The 23,287-nt window shown below is 37.1% G+C and overlaps 2 protein-coding genes across 7 annotated transcripts in view; one reads left to right on the top strand and one right to left on the bottom strand.

Annotated features, from left to right (window-relative positions):
- Nucleotides 1-16,647, bottom strand: part of LOC134792848 (protein sidekick) — a 57,479-nt gene extending 40,832 nt beyond the window's left edge. For 4 of the 6 annotated variants that reach the window (XM_063764257.1, XM_063764258.1, XM_063764259.1 and 1 more), the window contains exon 1: nucleotides 16,016-16,646. In XM_063764257.1, coding sequence (XP_063620327.1) covers nucleotides 16,016-16,121 — 106 coding nt within the window. In that variant the 5' untranslated portion in view covers nucleotides 16,122-16,646. Of the gene's footprint in view, nucleotides 1-16,015 lie in introns of all 6 variants that reach the window. The other 2 variants (XM_063764254.1, XM_063764256.1) reach the window with 1 other exon arrangement.
- A 468-nt stretch (nucleotides 16,648-17,115) lies between these two features.
- Nucleotides 17,116-19,416, top strand: LOC134792847 (small ribosomal subunit protein uS8A). The gene is made up of 3 exons (XM_063764253.1): nucleotides 17,116-17,223; nucleotides 17,438-17,735; nucleotides 19,297-19,416. The coding sequence occupies exons 2-3, from the start codon at nucleotides 17,440-17,442 to the stop codon at nucleotides 19,388-19,390; spliced, it is 390 nt and encodes a 129-aa protein (XP_063620323.1). The 5' UTR covers nucleotides 17,116-17,223; nucleotides 17,438-17,439; the 3' UTR covers nucleotides 19,391-19,416.
- The last annotated feature ends 3,871 nt before the right edge of the window (nucleotides 19,417-23,287 follow it).

Raw genomic sequence — 23,287 nt, 5'->3', positions numbered from 1 at the left:
TAAAGACTAGGTCCAGGTTGTGGTCACTTCTCCATCGAGCTCATTTGAACGTTCTTTTGCCTTTGTTAGAAACGGCTATTTAAAAAAGTGTTGTTCCTATCTGCTTAGTCCATGATCGCCTCCCCGCTGGCATCAAATTTCCAATATCCCCAGCTGGTATGGTAGCTATTCAAGTCTCAAACGTAAAGGGATGGATGTTCCAAGCAAGGAAGGCGTAGAGTAGGGCAGCAGCTACGTGGAGGCTTATATATGTTGGATATCCTCGTTTCGCCGATTTGAATAATCGTGGTGGCGATGTTGTTGCCATCGATGTTATTTGAAATCACGTTGACCAGGGCAGTAAGAGAAGACTGGGCGTATGTTGTAGTTCTATATTGTTAATGGTGTAATGATTAATGCCGCTACCAAATCAAATCCCGGTATTTTACCTCGTTTAGCGAGTTGGGCATCATCGGCGGTGTGTTTCCAGAAGGACTGTGTCAACACCATTGTCATGTAATATTTTGCTTAGGCATTCCGTTTTAGAATTGCTTTAAAAACTTTATTGATGGAATTTGATGGTCTTGGTATAGATAAAGGTAATATTAAAGAATTGATCTTCAAAATACTTGCTTATATTACAAATTAATACGTAAACTCGAAATCACCGAAAAAACCGGAAACCCGGTTTTGCTGTTTCACAAAAACCGAAAAACCGGTTTTCTAAAATATGCACGGTTTTGTGACCCCTACCTGATATGCATGTAGTACGGGACGGGTTAGGCCACCTACCCGAATAAAGAACCTTAGTTACTGGATTTCCTGTAGCATGGTACACTCATTGAGTGATTGATGAAAGTTAAGGTGCACATATATCCCAAATGTGTGAAATTGCGTCATTTAGGAGAAATCTCACAAAATTAAAAATAAAAACATATAGAACCACAATTCTTTAATACACATCCCACATTACTGATCACGAAAAATGTTGACAGATTCCATAAACATGTAAACACGACCCTTGTTATTGACAAAAAAAAACTATTTACGAGCACTACATATTCAGAATTTCTCGTCAATCCGAATTGCCTATAGTAGGTACCTTTTGTTAAGAAATCACCTTGCGGCAGCCGGAACTGTGAGTAAAAAGTTTTACGAGGTTTGGGCTGAGCATAGGTCCGGCCTGTAAATATTTATGGGTTCGAGCTAATATGTCCTTTTTATATTCAATTATACAGTCGACGTCAAAGATATCTTTACATTTTTCGCCTTATTGCAAAGGAGTAAGGTGCAAAAGTGTATACATATCTTTGACGTCGACTGTACAAACACAAGGTAGAAAAGAACATTTGATGTAAAACGAGCCGTTTCACACGAAGTCGAGGTGTTGAACCGCTTGAAGTCGGGTTCACTGTATTTGTTATGTAGTGCGACTTCATAATATTATTTAGTTCGTTCTAGCTTCCGTCCGCGACTTCATCTGCGTGGAATGACGATGACGATGAAATCTACCACCCATGAGTTTTAAGGGGTGATCCCCATTGGTAAAAGTAAAAATCAAAGTGTGCCACATCATTCGATAGGTTTTGAAGATATCTAGATACTTTTGCAAATGATCGCCTTGAAAGTCCAAACAAATGTGTCCCATCCAGCCTAACTTTTGAAGGTTTTTATTTATCTAAAACATCCATCAGATAAATGTGATTGCTGTACCTACATAAAAAGTAGGTACCTCTATTAAATAAAAAAGTCGCGAATAATTTAATGAGTGTCCCTACCTACGTAAAATGCTCGCAGTTTTGAATACAATTAGGTATTAAAATTACATTCAGTCCGGATGTTCCCTGACAACTTTTTCACTCAACCAAATGTTTTAATTATGAATTGTAGCCCAAATTAATAAACGAAAAAAAAAAGTCGGTAGAGTGCGAACGGACGTGACCTGACAGTAATGATTTACGGAAACGCAAGTGCTTAAACCAAAAGTGATCGTATGCTTAATTGATATGCTTGTCCTTAGGGACGTCACTGACTCAACTTTACTAGCAACCGCCCTAGTCGCAAGCAAGCGTTATTAATCGACGTAAAGCACTCGTCGCTCTAGGATTTAATGCATACTTGATACTAACAGAGCTCTACATCGACCACAGCAGTGCCCTAGGTATTGTGGGTAGCCGGTGAGATTCAGGACTTATAGGGTTTCTTAATAAGGACCAAGGTTAGCGGAACATTTGTGCGGCTACAAATTGAACTAACAAAGGTCAACCTTTTGTCACTCGAGAGACAAATCCCAGGTTTTTGGTGCTTTACGTTTTAAGAGCCCTAAGGTTTTTATGTTACTAGAAAATGCAGAGTAACAACGTTAATTTGTTCTTCACCACGAAAATCCTTCGCTGCGTAGGATTTTATTTAATGTTTTTATTTGAAGTAAAATATGTTGGTTAATATTTTTAAACTACTATTTTACCCATCTTTTAAAACAAAGAGAGAGAGAGAGAGAGAGATACTGAAATAACAATACTAAATAAATATTTCTTGCACAAAAGATCATAAACGCATAAAAAATATTTAGGTTTTTTGCAACATTGTGAAATTATGATATGAGGTTCGAATATTAATGAAAAGGTCTGAATAAAACAACAAAAGAAAATGATTGTATAGTGTTACATAAAAAAAATCGCCAGTGCGTTGCACAAAACATAAAAATCCTTTCAGGCCTCAATGATGAGTTGATGACCGTCGGACGTCCTTTGTTAGTTTAACGAAGACTCATTCCGTTCGGGTTACTGCAGAGGTGCACGGCACGAATGAGTAAAAATAGAAAATAATCGATCCTGTGTTATCCGTGTCAGTTGCCCGGCCCAGGACTCCGGTAGGACAACACATGCCATGAATATTGTCATTCTTAATGGGGTAGTCAGTGTTAGTTGGAAGCGGATTACTAACAATCCCGTAGATAGGTACGTATAAAAGCGTTCAAAACAACATAATATGATCCATAGGATTTCATAGATATTACACATTAAGTTAAGAATAATATTACTCTTACTGTAACACAGGAAATCCTAACTCTGGATCCATAGAAGTGAATGTATCATGTACTTAAGTGTTTTTTGCTAAGAATTATTTCTAAATCTATCTTTCTTTATGAGTTATGACCATCCATGCCTTTTATGTTGTTAGGGGTGGTAGTCACTGAGTAACGCCATTGCGTGTTGTTATGGATCACGAGAGCTTAAATCCTACAGAAACAACGTTGCACAATATGTTGGAGTTATTAACTAACTGAAGCTAATTAATTACAGTTGTTTTTGAACGGTATGAACTGCGAACGCGCGGGAAAAGCGAAACACAGGGCGAAGTTGACTGTTCAAAAGGCGTGTATAATTTATAGTCGATAACGTACTTACGCGCTCTTGGTATTCGCTTCGCGCTAAGCTGTCGTAAAATTTGGAAACACCCCGAGTGGTTTCCGACGGATTTCATAATACTTTACCAGGAACTTTAAAGATAAGGAAGTGAAACATTTTAATGATTTGGTTCAAGATATACTTCAAGATGAAGCGTATTACGAGTTAATCTAATTACCTCATAAAGTTGATATAGGACTTGCGGGTTAACATCGAAAGCTCGCTTGGTAAAAATATCTACTCGAAATATAACTATCGTAAAACTCGTAAATATCTTTAAGTAACTTTTGGGCTAACTATAACACAATCAGAAATTAGGCTCCAGTTACCTCTGAAATAAATAAGCTAAGTATTGAGATGTCAATTCACAAATTGATAGTTGACCATTGGGAATGAGCTTCCATGTTCGTAATCCTAAAATGTGCAGGTTAACGTGCGGGGTTATTCAGAGGTAACGACCTCTTGGTCCCAACTTTTAAAAATAAACCGTGCTAATTTAAAAATTTGTAAAGGTCCTAGCTAATTTTATCACGCCGTATTGATTTATTCGTAAATCCAGGCACGTGTGTCGGCTGGGATCTACACAATCACGATCTGGTTGGGCCGGATGAATAATTAAAAAGGGTCGCGAGGGTTGCAGGCGCCCAGAACGTCACATAGCCTTCGGGGACCTGTCACCGGCATACCTTACGATGTCAGAGGCGCATAACGTCACCTAGTTATTAGGCATTGTATACCCGGAAAATCACAACATTAGTAATGCCAGGCGTGGCTCACTCCGCGATTTCGTCGCTTTGCAACAGGTAGCTAAAAGTACAACCGTTCCACACCAATTTTGGTGGCCATAAGCCGCGAGGGGCGCTGTCGCCACCTAGCGGCCATATCTGTCCTGATTGTAACAGACGCGTTTTGTTAGAGAGAGAGAGTGGCCGGTTTTATTTACGTAGATAAATAGTGTGCAAGTAGTACAGTCAGCAGCAGAAGTTGCTAAGCGGTGAGGTGTTCAAAATTACCTTGACGCGCTCTTATTCTCTTAACAATAAAGTGGCGTCAAGATCATTTTGAACACCTCGCCCGCTTAGCAACTATTGCTGCTGACTGTACATACTTACGTGCATGATAAACAACCTTCGTTGGCATTATACGACTTAGTTGGGAAATATTTAGGTAGACCGGGTGAGGGTCGCATATTATTTTACAGGACGTTTTATGGTCTAAACTCTAAATAGTGTTACGACTGAGTCCCAAGAAAATAAATAACTAAATTAAGATGAATGTTGCACCAAATCTACGCTACGATGTTTTCATATATTTTTTCTCCCTTATAAATAATATATTTCATGATAGAAGTGTTATCGAACTTATCGTCGTTATCATGAAAGTGGTAAAAGGTCAAATGCACTATAATCTTACGCAATCATCATCACAATACATTGACTTTACACGAGTGAACCGACATAGTAAACAAATTATCTCTATCACGGGCCCAGAACAGTAGTAAACTAGGAGCAAAAGCCATTGAACTGCGTCGCGATGCCGTGCTCTTCATTGCCGGTATTTACTCGGCCCGCAACATGTTTTAATATTAATAACCCTATACAGGAGAGCTCCTGCAGCCTTCTTCCGAGGCTTCTTTATGATGATGTTTACCGCCGCTCGTCGCCTACTTACTACGCGACTGGAAGAAGGTAAAGTTTCTCACAGCTTACGACGAAACCACAATGTAGGGATATGTAACTGTGAAACTTTGAGAAACAAGTCTCTATGTTTACGAAGTGTTTACGCGCGTTAAATATATGGTAGTTTTAAATTTTTAATCATTCTTTTTTTAACTAACTAGTAGGTGCTCGTTAAAATTCTATTGGTTTAATGTAATTATTTTTGATAAAGTTAAATACCGACCGAACATTTTCTTTTGAATCACAGGAACATTTCAAATAAGCACCAACGCAGACTTATGTATTTGCTTCCGTCTATAATTTTTGAGTGCGTCGGTTGCTCTCGTACGAGGGTCGCACTGAAATATTCGGGAATGGGACACTTAGAAATAACATAATAGAAACAGGCATATAATTTATAAAAATGTAACTCTTTATAAAACTTTTAAGGTATATTCCATTTGGTTGTCATTTGTATTTAAGAATTACTGGCAATTTGAAAATTGTATGTCGAACATTATTTGAATTTTTGGCCAAGTGATTTTTCGGATCATATTTTTAAACGGTTTTCAATATGCCCTCAGCGAACAAATAAAAGTTACAATGGGCTTCTGTTATTTTTTTATGAACTAGAGTTCATCGTACGCTCGTTTGCAGTTAAAATTAAATATGAAAGTCACTTTCATTTTATCCCATGGGTGATCTTAAAGAAGCATGTCATTCCAAAGCGACGTCAAAAATTAAAATCGCATTTGTGCTGTTAATTAAAAAGACTGCCAAAAAAGTTGCATATCGGCAGATTTCGACATTCCTAAATATTCATATGACAACAGTAAAAAAATCTTTTATATATATATATATATGTAAAAAAACTTCAATTCCGTTGGCTACTCCACGAATTTCATACAAAACCACTAAGGCCCCAAAATCGCCATACAAAAAGGACTTTGGGATTATGAGCCGTGTGCATTACAGAATGATTACTTTCAAAAGAAAATTTATATGCGTGGTCAGTTTGAGTTTAAGTATGTATTAAAATAAAGATTGACCGTCTAGATGCGACAGTTTTCTCTATTCCCGACATTTTCAGTGCAACCCTCGTAAGGGATAGGTTTTTAATGTTACTAATAGTGAAAATCTTAGTACGTGTGCCTACACGGTGGTAATGGTATACCTACGTTTTTTAGGACCCAACGTACTGTTATGTACCTATACCTACTTATACCTATAGATGTAGTTACGCTTTAGGTACCAAGGTACTTAGGCACTTTCCGGTGCGTGCTCCTGAATGCATTTCTGTAAAAACCCTCCTACTCTGAGCAGACTCGCGTCCTCGAAGATTCAAGTGTTGAACATGACATGAACATGGTGTTGTTTTGTTGTTTAAATCAAACACGTTCGGATAAACTCTTACACATGTATTTTTACTGACTTATCTGCAACATGCTACTTCCTAGCGTACTATAGTTACGCTACTTAAGACTAATCAGCAATTTTTTTCAATGATGTACATATTCAAAGAAAAACAAACTAGAAGTGGAAGAATATTAAAAACTTAGAAAAGCGAAGGAAAAGTATAGGCCGTTTGAATAGTTTCTTAAAAATGTCCCCGTGAAATACAAATAATATAACGATTAATTGAGTGAGGTATTTTTGCGGATTTTTTGACCCTCACTCCCCATTTGGTGAGATGTGAGATTTGCCTCGGCCCTCGACCCCCTTCCCACTCTTAATCGCACGTAGATTTTTCAACATTTGAATTTTAAGTTGTGCGTTGGATTTATTCTATATTTTAGCCTAGAAACATATTTGAATTGTGTATTTTTCTAAAATGTAATTTTCTCGCATTTCTACACTATTATTTTCAGAAAAAAGTACGTGATATTTGGTGATATTCGGCTTACCCCCCCCCTCCCCACCTGAACAACACACACAAACAAAATTTTAAAAAGTGTTAGTGTAATACCATATAGTTAATACCATAAAGTGATAAATAAACGCCCGCACAGAGAGCAACTTGCTGTCATGTTTACGAATTATTCTGTAATTTATTTTCTTTTACTAAACTTTTTATTTTTGCAAATACGAACAAGTGAGTTACGCGGCCTTAACCCTTTTCCAGGCCGCAAGCACTCTACAAGGTTTTCCAAAAAAATCCAAATGTATTCCAATTAATTGCAGCTTTGAGGATTCATTTGAAGATAAGTCACATTTCTCGAAAGTGCAATATAATTTGAACTTAAAAGTTCAATCGGAATGCCAAAGTTGAAATTCTATTAGCGCATAGCCCGCATAGGTACACCTACCACTTACCGACCACATGGTCGATAAATCATACTATGCCTGGAAAATGGTTGACTATCATAATCAAAAACAGTCTTGTAAAACGGTAAATATGAATAAATGTAATAGCTGATGTGACATAGCGCGCGCTGACACCGATCGTTGGTCGACCAAGATGTCCGAGATGTTTAATAATTAAAGAGCAACGAGATGAACGATATCGTGCTGTCAAGATCCATTGCTTAAGGATCGTAAACTTAAAGAGGCAATTTCATCAATTTCAAGAATTTATAATACTGGGATCGTTACGGGGTTACTGCTGGGTATATTTATTATCTTTTTAGATATTCGCTTCTAAAGTAGTAAAGTACACACTCTGATATGTATTTAACTAACGTTAGGACTTAGGCAACTATGCTAACGCTAAGAAGTTGTCCTATTGTTTACAATATGTGCTTTGATAACACCTAATAAGGAGTGCTAAACTCGTTACGCTCACCACTTTAATTTACCACGGTTAAAGTTATGGCGCAAACTCGCACTGGTTTGTTCGAGCTTTGTTCTAAGCCGCAGACCTTCACAGATAGAAATGAGCATGATATAGTCCAACTCAAGGACCCATTCAAACGGTACGATTGGTAGGAAGCTAGGCTAAGACGAATAGAATAGACGAGAGATATAGTATAATTAAAATAAAGTAAATGTATCTTTAAAACTCGTATTCTAATTCGTCCCAATCTGATATTGATTTGGAGCGAGCGTAAATGTGCTCGTAGTTGATGGTTAGTTATAAAAGATATTTTTACACTGTCACCTGATGTAATGTAATTTAATATATTTGTTAACTACATATTTTAGAACACAAGATTTAATTTTGTGTACGTCTGATCCCCGGTAATATGCCGAAGTTAACGGAAACCAAAATAACCCAAGTGTTCAGTTTTAGTTTTCAATGCTTCTGTCCAGCTACTGCTAGACTAATCTAACATTAGGATTGTGAAAAGTTTTTAAATCCATCCAGTTTTCAGTAGTGCCCTCGAGCTAGCACTGTTGTAGACGACTAAAAATGCAACCTTAAGTTCAGTGAGTGCCCGAAGCTAGACACTGCAGTATTTATGCTCAAACTACACTGTCTACAAGAGTGCACCGCCCCCTTAATTTATTAATTAAGTATTTTATTAAGGCGCGTCGCCTACCTACATAGTCTTTGATGTAATAACTAATTGACGCCACCTCCGCATGCTGGCAAATTATGCGGCTCTGACGTTAATTCGTCATTAAATATTTTAGCACCACTCTAACTTAGTGAAGTTCATTAAGTTCTTGATTGAGTTGTTTTTGGGTGAAGGCATAGGTACCTTGGCTACCGCACCGTTGTTTCATAATAACTGAACTACGAATACGTCACGTGTGAGCAACGGGTACAGAAATAACGTTACTTGAAGTATCAAATGCCTTCTGAACCTCTTATAAGCCTCTTATAAGAGGGTGTAAATAATGACTATAATGAGGGACGGAAAACATGTATCAAGGACTATCCAATAATAGTCAGATGGCGAGAGCTAATCTATACAGATGTTTAGGTATGTCACTGTGGCCGTTTTTGTCTTTGCTTCAACTCAGGACTGGCCAGACCGGATTGAACGGTGCATTTTTTTCAATTCAGTCTATTTCATACCAATACGAAAGCTGTTTATCTGCCTACACGTTATTGAAATGAAAAAGATTTGGTAAGTATATGTATGTATGTATGTGTACCTATGCTTACAAGTCCTTGAGATAATTTAATCTGACGTCTGGATATTGTTTTTTAAGTACACCTATAGGAACTTTGCCAGTTTTGCCACAGAGAGCTGAAGTTTTCATCATCAAATCATCATCAAAATCAAAGCATTTATTTTCAGGCTACTAAGGCCCATAGATACATACCTTACAAACTAACATATATATACAATAATAAAAACTTAAATACTAAAAAATCATTTTCGTGACGCAGTTTTCTGTTGCGGCGTCACTTGCTCTGGTGTAGGATTCGGCAGATTCCCACGGAACCGCCGAAATATCACACCCTTCGGCCAGAAGTCCGTGCTCGCGATGGCTTCCAGCAGCGGCCGCGGCACGCGCACCACAAACGAGCTGAAGTGCACGTAATGTCGCGATCGCAGCTGGAACACTTTCAACTCGTAACGGGTCTTCTTGCGAACATATTCCACCACATCGTCTGCCGTTTTCACACTAGCCTCGTTCTAGTTCGACTTCAAAAAAGGTTTTCGATTCGTCGGGATCTATTTTTTTTTCAACAATTTTCTTTTTGCGTAGGTATCTATGGCCGATTTGGAAAATTATTTCTTTATTTGAAAGGGTATTCACAGTTGATCTCAATTAGAGATGCCACGAACATTCGGCAACTATTCGGTATTCGGCCTATTCGGCCACTTTGTCGAATATTCGGTATTCGGCCGAATGTTGCCTACTATGCTACTATTCGACCGAATACCGAATATCTGTTGCACCTACCTAAAATGAAAAATTACACAAATAAATAACCTAAAACTAGGTATATTTAACATTATAAATGTATTCTTTAAAGTAGTTAAATACGAAGGCATTTTTGCATTTGTTGATTACAAAATATTTTATTTTTATCATGGGTCTGATTTGATTGACTCTAAGTGATCCCTAACTAAATTCATTAATTATGTTCAGCATAAAAATATATCTTAGCAAACGTTGTGCTTTGTTGGCGAACAGTTTTCATAACAATTGTGACTCAAAATGTTCGCATGTCATGCCGAATATTCGGTCGCCGAATATTTAGTATTCGGCCGAGAGAGGGGCCGAATATTCGGTTATCGGCCAAATTCACTATTCGGGGCATCTCTAATCTCAATGTCATCAGGTCAGCATCTAATGATAGGATTAGGATATAGCAGAAATCGAGGGAACTCTTCAAATATTATAAGCAAACATATATAGGCGGCAAACGAGTAGACAAATCGCCTGATAGTAAGCAATTACCGTCGCCCTTGGACACCTACAATACCAGTGATGTTGCAAGTGCGTTGCCGGAATTTAAGATGGCAGTACGCTCTTTTCTTAAGGTTTGAAGGTCGTATCGGAAATACCTCGGGCGACAGTTCATTCCACAGTGTAGCTGTCTAAGGCAAGTGCAAGTTCCTGGAGAAACGCACAGTTGAATAAACGCAGAATAAATGCACATGGAAATGCGGTAGGGATTAAACCGAACAATTCCTCGGAACATGCCCCGTTATAATGCAATAGAAAATGCTACATCTAGGCAGCGTCAAGGAGTCAAGCCGATCTGTAATATGCTGGAAGCACACAATTCCGAGTCGCTCTCCGTTTGATGCGGTCCAGAGGGAGAAGCTGGTACTGGAGTGCCCTGCCCACAGATGAGAACAGTATTCCATATGTGAAATACTGGTCGAGTGAAATACTGTCTCAATCTGTTAAACACACCTAGCTTTTTGGAGGCTATTTGGCCTTACCCTCTAAATGGCCGCGGAACTGGACTTCATTCGAGACGTCGATGCTAGGGATTCCGATACCCGCTGTGGCGGTTGCGAGCTTTTTAGCGGTAAACGTGCAAACCTGTCTTTGCAGGATTACAACGGAGTTAATTAAGTCGACCCCATTCTGGAACTGTCATTTAGGGACGTGTCAATTTCAGACACAAGTTTATTACTGCCAAATCTGAATGTTACGGTTTTGATTCCCGAGAAATTGGCGCGGCCGGTGTCGCGGTGATGAAGATAGTACGGGTGAATTAAAATGAGTTGGGTAAATAAATAATATTTTATGAATGTCATATATATATATAGATCATCATATATATAAAATTGAAAAACCAGAACGGGATAAAAAACGAGCGAAGAAGAGAGATGACGCCTTACAAATTTCTAAAAAAGTTTTTGACACGTATCTCGAATACAACGCACGTATGATAAGAAAAAACTGTTTAAATCTATTATCTACATATGAGAATAAACCTAGAACATAAAAACTATCGCTTTCGATGCGTATTTAATTTACAATAAGGAAAAGAAATTTTCATAACAATCTTCATTTTACGACTTCGACCATTTCTCGGCAACTCTCGGTTGCTTTCGTTTGGCGGTGCTACAGATTAGACCAAATAATCCGTAAGTTAAAGTAACCTAAATTATGTTTGTCATGTTGGTATACAGGTATTTCTGAGTTTTTTTACACGAAGTAAAATAAAAAGTGCTGCCAACCTCAACCTTAGTCCATAGCCCATACGAGTGAATTATGCCATTTATGACATATTAATCAAATTAATATTATCGTATGATTATCGTGTTAATAATTTGTATTTTATTGTTTTAAATTTCTTTATGAGTTATTATTATTCAGATTGATTTTCATGGCTTCGGCAAACATTGTCATTCGTCCAGGGAAAGGGCTGCCGAGATGAGCCAAAAATACAAAGTTATAGAATGGGAGACCAGCGTACTTGGGACAACAAAATGGGAGACGCCCGATGGCGAGAGCTATCGCAAGATCGCAAGAAACATGACGTGATCTGGTATCGGAGGCCAGGTGAGTCCTTTGGATCGTTGCGTCACCTTAGCCGTAGTAATGTTAAGATCCAGAAAGGGAAATGGGGACTACCTACGTTTGTATCATGGCCTAATAAAACATGGTCTTCTATTCCCAGAGTGACACGGGCCTACGTCACAATAACATTGCCACTTTATTTCAACATAACATGTTACATGGGTACATTATACCTATGGTTATTAAGTTAAAATATTTCTTTATAATTTTATAATTTTCATTTATATGTATGTTATCTTAAATTTTACAATAACACGTCATTTTTAATTATTCGTTAGCAATATCTTCCGATTCACGAAAGAAATTTCAGACGTTCGGGTAATTCTGTTTACATTACTGGCAACACAGGATAGCGCTGTCACATTTGACAATTCGGATCTAGATAACTTCATGCCCTGACCGTCATCCTTGTCGAACGCGTGTTAATTGTTATTTCCTTCTCGCTCAGTGTCAGCAGTCGCAGTGTTTTCCAAACTTTTCACGTCGTAAGCTTGGTAACTAATGTGTAACTGTGAATTAGTTTTTCAAACGTTTGTCTTGTATAGATAAATAAAGTTTAATTTAATACATTCGATTTGTTTTATTTTACTATGTTTCTACAAGAATAACTTAAAATTAATGCCGTTAAAATAAGTTTCACCGTTGGTTAAAATTCTCCCACATTTTAAAATTTGAGAACCTGTAAACAGCATGATGACGTAGGCCCGTGTCAGTTAGGTCATACGCGAATCTCGGAATAGAGTACCAGGCGGAGTATATTATTATACCATGGTTTGTATGAAAAGGCGATTTATGGGTGGTGGTCGTCCATATTCGTGGCTTAAAGCGGAAAATAAGTAATTCAAAACTAATGAACGTTTTTGCAACTAGGCTTACAACAATAAGTAATAATTTTATGTTAAAACAAGTTTTAAATAAATACCTACGTACGTTATAAGAAATTTTCGAATTAAGTTATCCAAATAACGGCTACCTACTTGACAAATAAGAAATCCTTATCACAGTTATAAACCCTGGCAGGGTTGAATACATAATAATGTTGGTATTTAACTAAACATAAGACAAACTCTTTATTTCATTTACGCGAGCGGAGCTGCGGGCCCGTCTAGTTTATGAATAATATGTTTACGATTTTTGTTAAATTATATGGAAATGAATATCACCTACCAGGGCCCACGGTACGGTGCTACAATGCTATTAATTAAAGGTTAGTTTTACCCATTCGCTATGAGCTCTTCTCCTTAATAAAAGTGTTGATGGATATTAACAGCTTCATTTCACAAAACCGTGCTACGAGGAATCTGTTTGTTTTGATAAACCTGCACGTACCTAATAAATCATCACCATAGTCTACTAGCGGCCAATCCGCTAGTGCGTACGGGGCCTAAGGCGGTGTTCACATTGGATGCGGATCGGCACGCCGATCCTGATACTGATGTGCGAGCGGTACATCGCTATATACTCGCATTGCGCTGTCTCGCTCGCATTCCGGAGTGACCGCATTGTCTGTGCAATAAGGCTGAGGCTGTTTTACTACTTAAAATATCAAATTTATTTTAATAAAGTGAATATTTTAATGGATTTGCTAGGCAACCCAAGAGTCAGAAATGTTCCTATGTGGATACAGTTACGTCATACAATATAGTATTTATTTCTTTGGATATTAGGACAATGTAAACAAAAAAAAACTACCAAGTTACTTAGTTTTTCATTTTAATATTATATTTATTAGTTTATTTGATTATTGAGCAAGTCTTGGTAGCTCAGTTGGTAGAGTGGTGAGTTCGAGTCTCACCTGAGATGTTGAGTTTTTCCACATTCACTTTATTTTCTAAGCATTATGGTATCTATTAAATATATTCACGTCGTGACGTCACGTCACGTGAGTGACCCGTTTTAAATATATTTAATATTATTATGTCTCACGGAACTTTTGTCATTATGGTATCATTGGCAGACGTTTTCGCATAATAAAACAAATTCTATAGAGCAGAGGTCACCAAATGGCGGTTTGGATCCGGACCGCCAACCTATTATTATATTTTTGCTTTTTTAATGAACTCAAGTAGAAATGGACCACAATGGTCATTTTAAGGACCGGACCCCTGAAGAAACTAAATGGCGACCCCTGCCTTAGAGTATGACTTTATATTAAATACTTACAATTAATCTACATTCTAGATTGCTCCTATGACCAGACAACTGTATCAAAGTTAGATGAGCTAGAGCAGCGGAGTCTTGGTAATAGGGTTCCGTTTTACCTTTTGGGTATGGAACCCTAAAAACCAAGGCACTGTGAAACTACAAAATAAGAGACTGATTTAAACTTTCACGATTATTAAACATTATCAAACTGCACAACGGGACTTAATCGCGTATTTAAGTTTTAAGATTTACCTCCGACGTTTCGAGGACGGCGTTGTCCCCGTGGTCTCGGAGAAGACTGGCTCAAGTTGACATCAACATCTTCTAGCCGCGCGAGTTTTTCGAACTACCCGCACTTGGTCTTGTTTATCAGTTTGAACGTTTTGCGCACTAGGGATGTCACTCTGTCGACACACAACACTAACGATATTCGATTTATCGACTGTCGATATTCGTTTCCGCTTACATTTACTAATGACTGGATTCCATGTGGATGAGATCTTAAAACCCTCGTCCCGATTAAAATTGCAATGTTTTTTGATTTCAATGGCTTCCCGCACTTTTCTACTGTAGAAATGGCGATCCGTGGAGAGGATTTTAGGGTTATGCAGCTCAATCCAGTGGTTTGGTCCTGACTCCAGCAAATGCTCAGCCACCGCAGACTTGTTGACCTGACGATTTTTGACAGCTGCGATATGTTCCTTAACAGCTGTCCAGTCATTAGTAAATGTAAGCGGAAACGAATATCGACAGTCGATAAATCGAATATCGTTAGTGTTGTGTGTCGACAGAGTGACATCCCTAGTGCGCAAAACGTTCAAACTGATAAACAAGACCAAGTGCGGGTAGTTCGAAAAACTCGCGCGGCTAGAAGATGTTGATGTCAACTTGAGCCAGTCTTCTCCGAGACCACGGGGACAACGCCGTCCTCGAAACGTCGGAGGTAAATCTTAAAACTTAAATACGCGATTAAGTCCCGTTGTGCAGTTTGATAATACAAAATAAGAGTACAAGAAAACAACAAAAAACCAAAAACAAATTAAACATTAGATTTGGGCAGTGACATAATAATAGTGTGGCTCCATTGCGTTGTCTGACTTGGTGTAGGATTCATCAATCCTTCATTGTTCTTAGATCAAATATTGATACAGAATTTTCTATTGTGTTTGAGTTTGCAGTGGTCAGTACAAAGTTTTTCACAGTAGAATTTATTATTTATTAACCAAATGGCTTAGTTGAAAGAAATTAAATAAAAAAAACTGGGGTTATAGTGCATTAAAAGTAAGCCACATGCCAGTGTTAGAAAAAATCTTTAGAAGCTTTTATGTAAGTGGAAATTTATGGCAGTTCCCCCATTCATTACAGATACTACAAATGTGTGTACAGACTTAAGTTCCCTATTAAGCTTAATTGATGGATATGAATATCAAGAACCAAATATGATAGATACTAGATACTATTTAATCAAAATGGGTAGAGATAGATAGATGGATGAATATAGATATATAAAGTTACTGGACTTTCTTTCTAGACAATTCTTAAGAACGCCAGAAAAAAGTTAACTTTAAAGATAAAGCTTTTTAGAGGGTTATGTATGTATGATCATTGTAGTTGGCAATTGTTCAGTTCATACAGATTGCATTTTTAATTACATTTAACTGCTGCTGATGATGATGATGATGATGGAGTCAAACAATGAATGCAATCAACAACTGAGAATAACAATCAGCAGTAATAATGTCAATTTAGAGACCATGACAGGGACCAAGTGCCTAAAAAAATCTACACAAACTATCTATGTCTTCACAAAAGACAGATGTGACCAAATCTTCAATTTCCTCAACAAGTAACTACAACCAACTGATTTTAAAATACCTGGAAGTTTTTAATTTAACATGCATGCATAAAAGTATTTATTAAGTATCAACTGTATCAAGTTACCTGTACTGTCAGCTGTAGACGCCAATTGAATGCAGATGAAGCATAACACGAAAGCGCCCCAAAGTTTCGTCGAACACATTTTCAATAACCGTTCTAATTCTTCCATCACATGTAGAATGTCCAGTTTCTTTTTCTTCACTGAAGACCAGTCTTACGTTATTCTACAAGTTTTTAAGTTTACTATATGCAGTCACTTTTACATGTTTTCTGGTTACACTTCCTCCAACAACCGATAATTCAACTTGACAGAACATAACTTCATCATAGACTGTGGTTGCTAGGATTTGAATACCACAACAATGCGGACAGCAGCACACCTGTAGGATTTAGCTTAGCCCAGCGCTAAACATAATGGACACTGTATTACTCACAAGTTCACTCAACTTTGTACACTAGTCATAATTGCATAGAACTTGCTCCCAAGAGCCACTCAAACAATAAATCCGAAGTGCAGTTTGTACTAGTCCCATTGTAAGCCATAAAGTATCTGATTAATAAGTATTTATAAACTTTTAAACTAACAAAACTTATTTTCGCAAGAGTTTGAAAGAAGTCAATGAAAGAAGGACGCGCACGATCGAGACAAACGAAACGCGTCAGTCGAGTATGGTGGTTGGTTACTTTGGCCCTAAGCAACTTCACGTGAACGGTAGATTGATGAATGAATGAATGAAATTATTTTTCATAATGTTGCCATACATAAATAATGAGCTTCATAACGGTTCGCATGCTTTAGAAAATTTAATAATGAATACATTTTTATTTAATTATAAGATTTATAAGGAAGATGAACATCTTATTTTTCCTTTGTACTTTTTCAATACATATATAAAGACATAAACCCCTATTGAATAACTGATTATGATTAATTTAAACTAAACACACGACTACAGCCTCGAACCGCTTTGTTAGTTCGTTTGTCTATTTTGCCTTGCTCTATATCGCTCTTAAGCCCGCTGCACACTCGTGCGCGAATCGCGGCGCGAAGCTGCGAACGCGAGTGTGGAGTCGATTTCGCATTTCTGCGAACTCGACAATTTAATCAGATTGGTGAAAAATTGTCCCCGTCTGGACACGCCTTTAGTTGAAAAAGTTTAACCTCAAAAAACGCCTCTCAAAAAATACTGGCAACTCTAGAAAAAAAAAGTTACCAAATTCTTTTGCACTATCCTGTCATTTCGAGTAGTCGAGGCGGGTTTAAATCCTAGGTAATCAGAAAATTTATCGGTATTTTGATCCAGAATTATGAATATTTCGTGAAAGTAATCTATCGGCTCCGTCTGCGATTAATTATTTCAGTCATGAAACCTTAATTTTATATATGTTCAGCAGATAACCTCTAATCGTGTTTTGACGTTTGCGTCTGTGAAGTGATTTTCTATAAGTTTCATGTAACTTACGGTTGATTCTTATTATTTACAGCCATGGTGCGTATGAACGTATTGAGTGATGCGCTGAAGTCCATTCATAATGCCGAAAAGCGCGGCAAAAGGCAAGTGCTTATCAGGCCTTGCTCCAAAGTTATCGTCAAGTTCTTGACTGTGATGATGAAGCACGGTTACATCGGCGAGTTCGAAATCGTTGATGATCACAGAGCCGGCAAGATTGTCGTTAACCTAACTGGAAGATTGAACAAGTGTGGAGTCATTTCACCCCGCTTCGATGTACCGATCAATGACATAGAGAGATGGACTAACCTCCTGCCATCCCGGCAGTTCGGGTAAGTTACATTTTCTATATAATGTTTATACGAACTTAATAATATTGTGTACGCCCCAAATACCCTGTGCATTGTAGGTCATCCCATCTCAATTGTTTGATAACTCGGTTGCCATCATCTATAGGTTATGTTATAGCCTTGTGGCCTAGTGTTACAAATACATATAATATTATTATAAAAATTAATATTAATGAATTTGTTGAAAGTGATTCTGAATACAATCAAATATCACCATCTGTTTATAGTGCCAGGTTCTTTTCAGTGCTTTCACAGTCTCTGATAACATAACACATATATTAATACATAAATAAAATAAATAATAAACTATTCATAACTTTAATTATGTCAGGGTATACAACCAAAAAACTTTTTAAAATAAAACCCTGGTCTTATTTACTTTCCTAATAACAAGTTGTGTAAATAATACCACAATGAGTTTAAATTAATTGAATTGACTTTATTTGTTATACATTCAAATTCTTTTTTTCTGTTAGTTGCTAATGTTATCATGGTGTAATCAGGGGTCACCAAATGGCGAATTGGATCCTTACATTTGCTTATTGAATAAAGTCAAGTAGAATTGGCCATGATGGTAATTTTATTATAAAAACCGAACCCCTAAATAAAGTAATTGGTGACCACTGATCTAAATTTTAAGAGGCATGTATCAAATCCTTATATACTCATTATATGTTAGTAATTTTATGAACATTTGGGATACCTATATGTATGTATTAAATTTTTGTTGCATATACTAAAACGAAATAACTATTTTTATAATTTTCTTAAAATTAGGACTTAATAATGCCCAAATATTACACAAATAAAAATTTTTTTTTTTATTTTCATCATCATTTATTTATTGAAATGGGCTCTTGTCAGTGGAGCAATAAATACATAATTATGAAAGAAAAAATGTATATTTTGACATTGTATGCTTGAGTCATTATTTTAGGTATATTCAACTACAGCTTGCTTATTTAATAAACTCAAATAGAAATGAACCGCAATAATCATTATTATTTAAAAAACCGGACCTCTCAAAAAACTAATTGGTGACCCCTGGTATAAGGTGTCAATTATTTTGAATCTATTGCCCGAATGACACAGGCCTTATCATTTTAATTTGGTAAAGCTGTGTAACTAACACTAAATTGTCATAATCTTAGTTTGTTAACTTATTGTTAATGTAGTTTATTTAATACTAACTTCTCAAAATAAGGATGGAAAATTTAATGATAAAATACAAAATTTTAATAATATCACATCATAATTTTTTTGCAATTCAGTTACATCCGCACAACTACCGCGAATCGCCAATAGTTCTTGTTGGCTGTCATTTGATAGTTTGTGCTATATGAAAAAATAAATAGTACAAGTTGATGCCACTTTATAGTGAACATTGTGAGTACTGTTTCATACATTTACTTATAAAACAAAATAGTTACAGTACATAGTCTGCTGGTTTTGTAAGAAAATGTTGAGAATTGAGTATAAATCTCATGTTAAGAATCAACCTGTAAAGACTCGTTACTAAATTATAATTTTTCCTTACTTACAGATACCTTGTTCTCACAACGAGCGGTGGCATCATGGATCATGAGGAGGCCAGAAGGAAACATCTTGGAGGGAAGATCCTTGGCTTCTTTTTCTAAGTTATCATTATAGAGAAGAAAATGTACTCAATTGTTTTATTTACATACAGTTGTAGTGCACAATTATTTTCCTTCGTATTTTCACTGAAACATACTAACGTGTCTATATCAGTCAGTTTCACCGAGGTTGATTGAAGTAGCATGACAAATACGAACGTTTCCGAGAAAATACGAAGGAAAACAATTATGCACTACATCTGTATTTCCAACCCGCATGCTAATCTACAAGAAAGCACAGGGGCTCGTCACCCAGACCAAGCCAAAACCCAGTGAAATCTGTTTTAACGTAATAAGAATAGGTATTTATGTAGTCGTTGCAGAGCAGATTTATACTGATCCTTAACACTTTCGCAACCAGGCAAAATTTCAAACAATACCCCAGAAACCGACAGTACTCGCTAGTCGGGCAACGACGTGCAACTAGGGATTGCAAACCGGATTGATTTTCAATCCGGCCGGATTTTGGCCTCAATCCGGCCGGATGCGGCCGGACCGGATCCGGTTAGGTATAAGGATATTAAAGTTAATTAAATGGCATATTTTTCAAGTTTTATGCGTTATATGAGAAACAAAGGGTATTTTTACAAATGTATTCATAAAACAACAATTTGAAGTTAATAAGAAATAACTTTTTAACAATAAAATAAATCTAAGTATTAAAAAGTGTCACATAGTCAATCTCAATTTAAAAATAAAATATGAAATCTAAGTCATTTATTAATTTTATTATATTTAATCATTCACATTATGCTCAAATTTATACGTTTACAATAAAAATATAAATTTGATTAGATTCCAAAGCCTGTTAATGGGATAATTATGGGATGGGAAATGGAACTCCTTGAAAGGACAAGTTTTCGTAACTGTTCTTTGATGGAATTATTTGTAACGCTAACATCCATTCTAGTAACAAGATATTTTACTTTTAACCAAAATTGTATGATATGCGTTCCAATATTATCTTACTTTCTTTTTATATCCGTGAAAATAGTTTTATAGCCTAAATCACAAATAAATAAATAATACATGAATAAATATTTGGGGACAATTTTATACAGATCGACCTACTCGTAGCCCCAAACCAAGCAAAGCTTGTAATATGGGTAGTAGCTAGCTCTAGGTAGTACTACTTGGCGACGATATATATACGTATAGTATATTGATAAATACATGCTTATATACGTAGAAAACACTCATAACTCAGGAACAAATATCTGTGTTCATCACACAAATAAATGCCCTTACCGGTATTCAAACCCAGGACCATCGGCTTCATAGTTCATAGGCAGGGTCACTGAATGGTCACTACCCACTAGGCCAGACCGGTCGTTACAAATGCCTTCCATGGCATCTCCATCCTTTAATGTTTACTTCTAATTATTTAAGTAACCGTCGTATCGTGCCGATTCGTGCCACTAACATGAAAGAAGAGGAAATCCTCTTCTGTTCTCATTCATCGTCATATTAAATATCTTCTTATTTTACTAAATTTGGATTTTTTCATTCGTTCTTTATTCTGTTTAACTTCGTTCTTCTATGTGTCGCCTTTATCTCACTTAAAACGCTCAGTGGGTGCTGTGTGCGGTCTTTTTTTCTATTTTCCCGGATCCGGTCCGGATCCGGTGATTTCAACCGGATCCGGTAGCTTCTAAAAAATGCCGGATCCGGCCGGATTACCGGATCCGCCGGACCGGATTGCAATCCCTACGTGCAACTCAATGCCGCACGCCGCGAACCCGCTAGTCGGGCAAGCGGCGGACGCTCAGGGCTGTGCCAAGTAACTTTCGTATAAGTACGTTGATAAAATTAAATCTGCTGTCTCACCTGTTTAGGCTCCCCGTTTTGTTCTTCTCCTAATTCTAACTCCTATTGATACATACCCGTGTATGCAATTTCACGTAACCAACTAATAATATTAATTTTTATTTTGTAATCGCATTAGGTAAAGTAAATAAAAATACAAAGTGTAGTAATAAAATATAATAATCAACTGTACCAACTTTTCGACCACATAATAATCAGAAGACTTACAATTTTTTCTGTTAGTGGCAGTGGCAGCCCTGAGGTAGTGAAGATGCAATGCTTGCCCGCCTGTCGGGCACTTCGGCGTCGCGTGTAGGTTTATAGCTCTTGCCCGACTAGCGGGTATGCCGGCATCTGAGTAAAGTTTACGAGTGCCCGAGAGTCGGGTACGCGGTGTCGAATGTGTTAAGGTTCCGACACAGGCGCGGGCGTGAGCGTTTTATATGTAAAAGCGGCGCGCCTCGCTCACGCGCCGCGCCGCCCGCAAAACGCGCCTGTGTGACGGAGCCTTTAGATACACCCCACCCATATATTTTAAGTTGTCTGATAAATATAGAAGTTTTTAACTAATATTCTGTTTCGTTTACTGACAAATTAGTAGTTTCATTAGGTCTCACGGTGTAATTATACTGAGAAACTTGTTGAATAAAAATGTCTGTTGATTGGCATCCTAAAAACTTTAATACTTTGTTTAGGCAACTGCAGTAGGTGAATGACCCACACCAGTGTAAAAGCATCCTTATACAATAACTATCATTCCTCCGAGACACGGCTACTAGACGGGTAAGACCTTGGTATTTACAAGTATTTAGGTAGCATAAGTACCTGGTAGTTTGTATTATAAAGCTGAAGTGTCGTTAGATTTGTCTCAGTTTTGAGAGCGAGTCGGGGTAGTCTAGGATATTGTTATTATAATCACAGTTTTTTTTATGTGGGCTGAGTTTCTAGTTGGTTCATTTTGGCGAGTTGAGGTTAGTGGTAGACGGGACATCATTACTAATATCAAAGACATATGTAACTTCGTATAAGACGAATAAAGTCTAAGGAAAAAACGTGCCTCGGAATTCAAGTAAAAGTCATTCTCGAATAGATGCCGCACACACCTTTAGCCTATTCTCGGCTAGATGGCGTGACGACACCGTTTCATATTTAACAATTTTAACACATAGATATCAGTGAATGAACATGGATCAAAATGATATAAAAATTATAAAATCATTTATCCATATATATACATTTTTTGATAACTTTATACGTTTTCATTTTGAGTTTTAGTCGTGTGTCGATAGATGGCAGTAAATTTACAGTGACTACAAAATTTACAATGACAGGACCCCTCTACTATCTATTCTTTTTGCTAATATGTAGTAAGCATTAATCACCCTTTCCAAATTGATGGTAAATTTAAAATTAAAATTTATCCATGATGGAATTGATGGATGACAATTTGTACTTTAAAATCCACTACTATGATTCAGTGTTCTTAACGCCATCTGTTGGTAGATTGTAACGTTACATTGTCTAAAAGTTTCTATGAACTTTCAAGTCAAAAATTATAGAGGGCGACAGTAGGTATGTACTGCGGGAAACCACTAAATTCTTCTCATTGAGAAGATTATCTATGGAAGATTTCACTGAAGAGCTCAATGAGATTGCCTAGTTTAATTACAATATCTTATCTATAGGTATTTATGATTATCTATTGATGCAGAATCGCTACGCTCGTGGTTCAATTTTGGAATCTTTCGCTTGCTCGGGTATCAATTAGCACGAGACGTTAAACAACAACTTTGCCCCCTTACGTTTGCCCTTACTTTGTAAAACAAATAACTATTTCTATTTCAGAGTGTGTAATGGTGTTAAGCGCCAGTCAAAGCGCCATAATAAACCTGCTATTTCGATCTGCGACTTCGCTACTGACAGTATTTATTATTTTAAGACTACGTCGGTGACAAACAAGAATACGGCTCGCCTGATGGTAAGCAGTCTTCGAAGCATATAGACGCCTGCAACTCCAGAGGTGTTACATGCGCGTTGCCGACCATGACACTCCGCATCCTCGTTGAGCTCTGGCAATCATACGCACCGACAGGA

Source organism: Cydia splendana, chromosome 8 (genome assembly GCF_910591565.1).
Source record: "Cydia splendana chromosome 8, ilCydSple1.2, whole genome shotgun sequence".
Lineage (NCBI taxonomy): Eukaryota > Metazoa > Arthropoda > Insecta > Lepidoptera > Tortricidae > Cydia > Cydia splendana.
The sequence above is the reverse complement of the archived record's forward strand: the minus strand, read 5'-3'. Positions and strand labels throughout refer to the sequence as shown.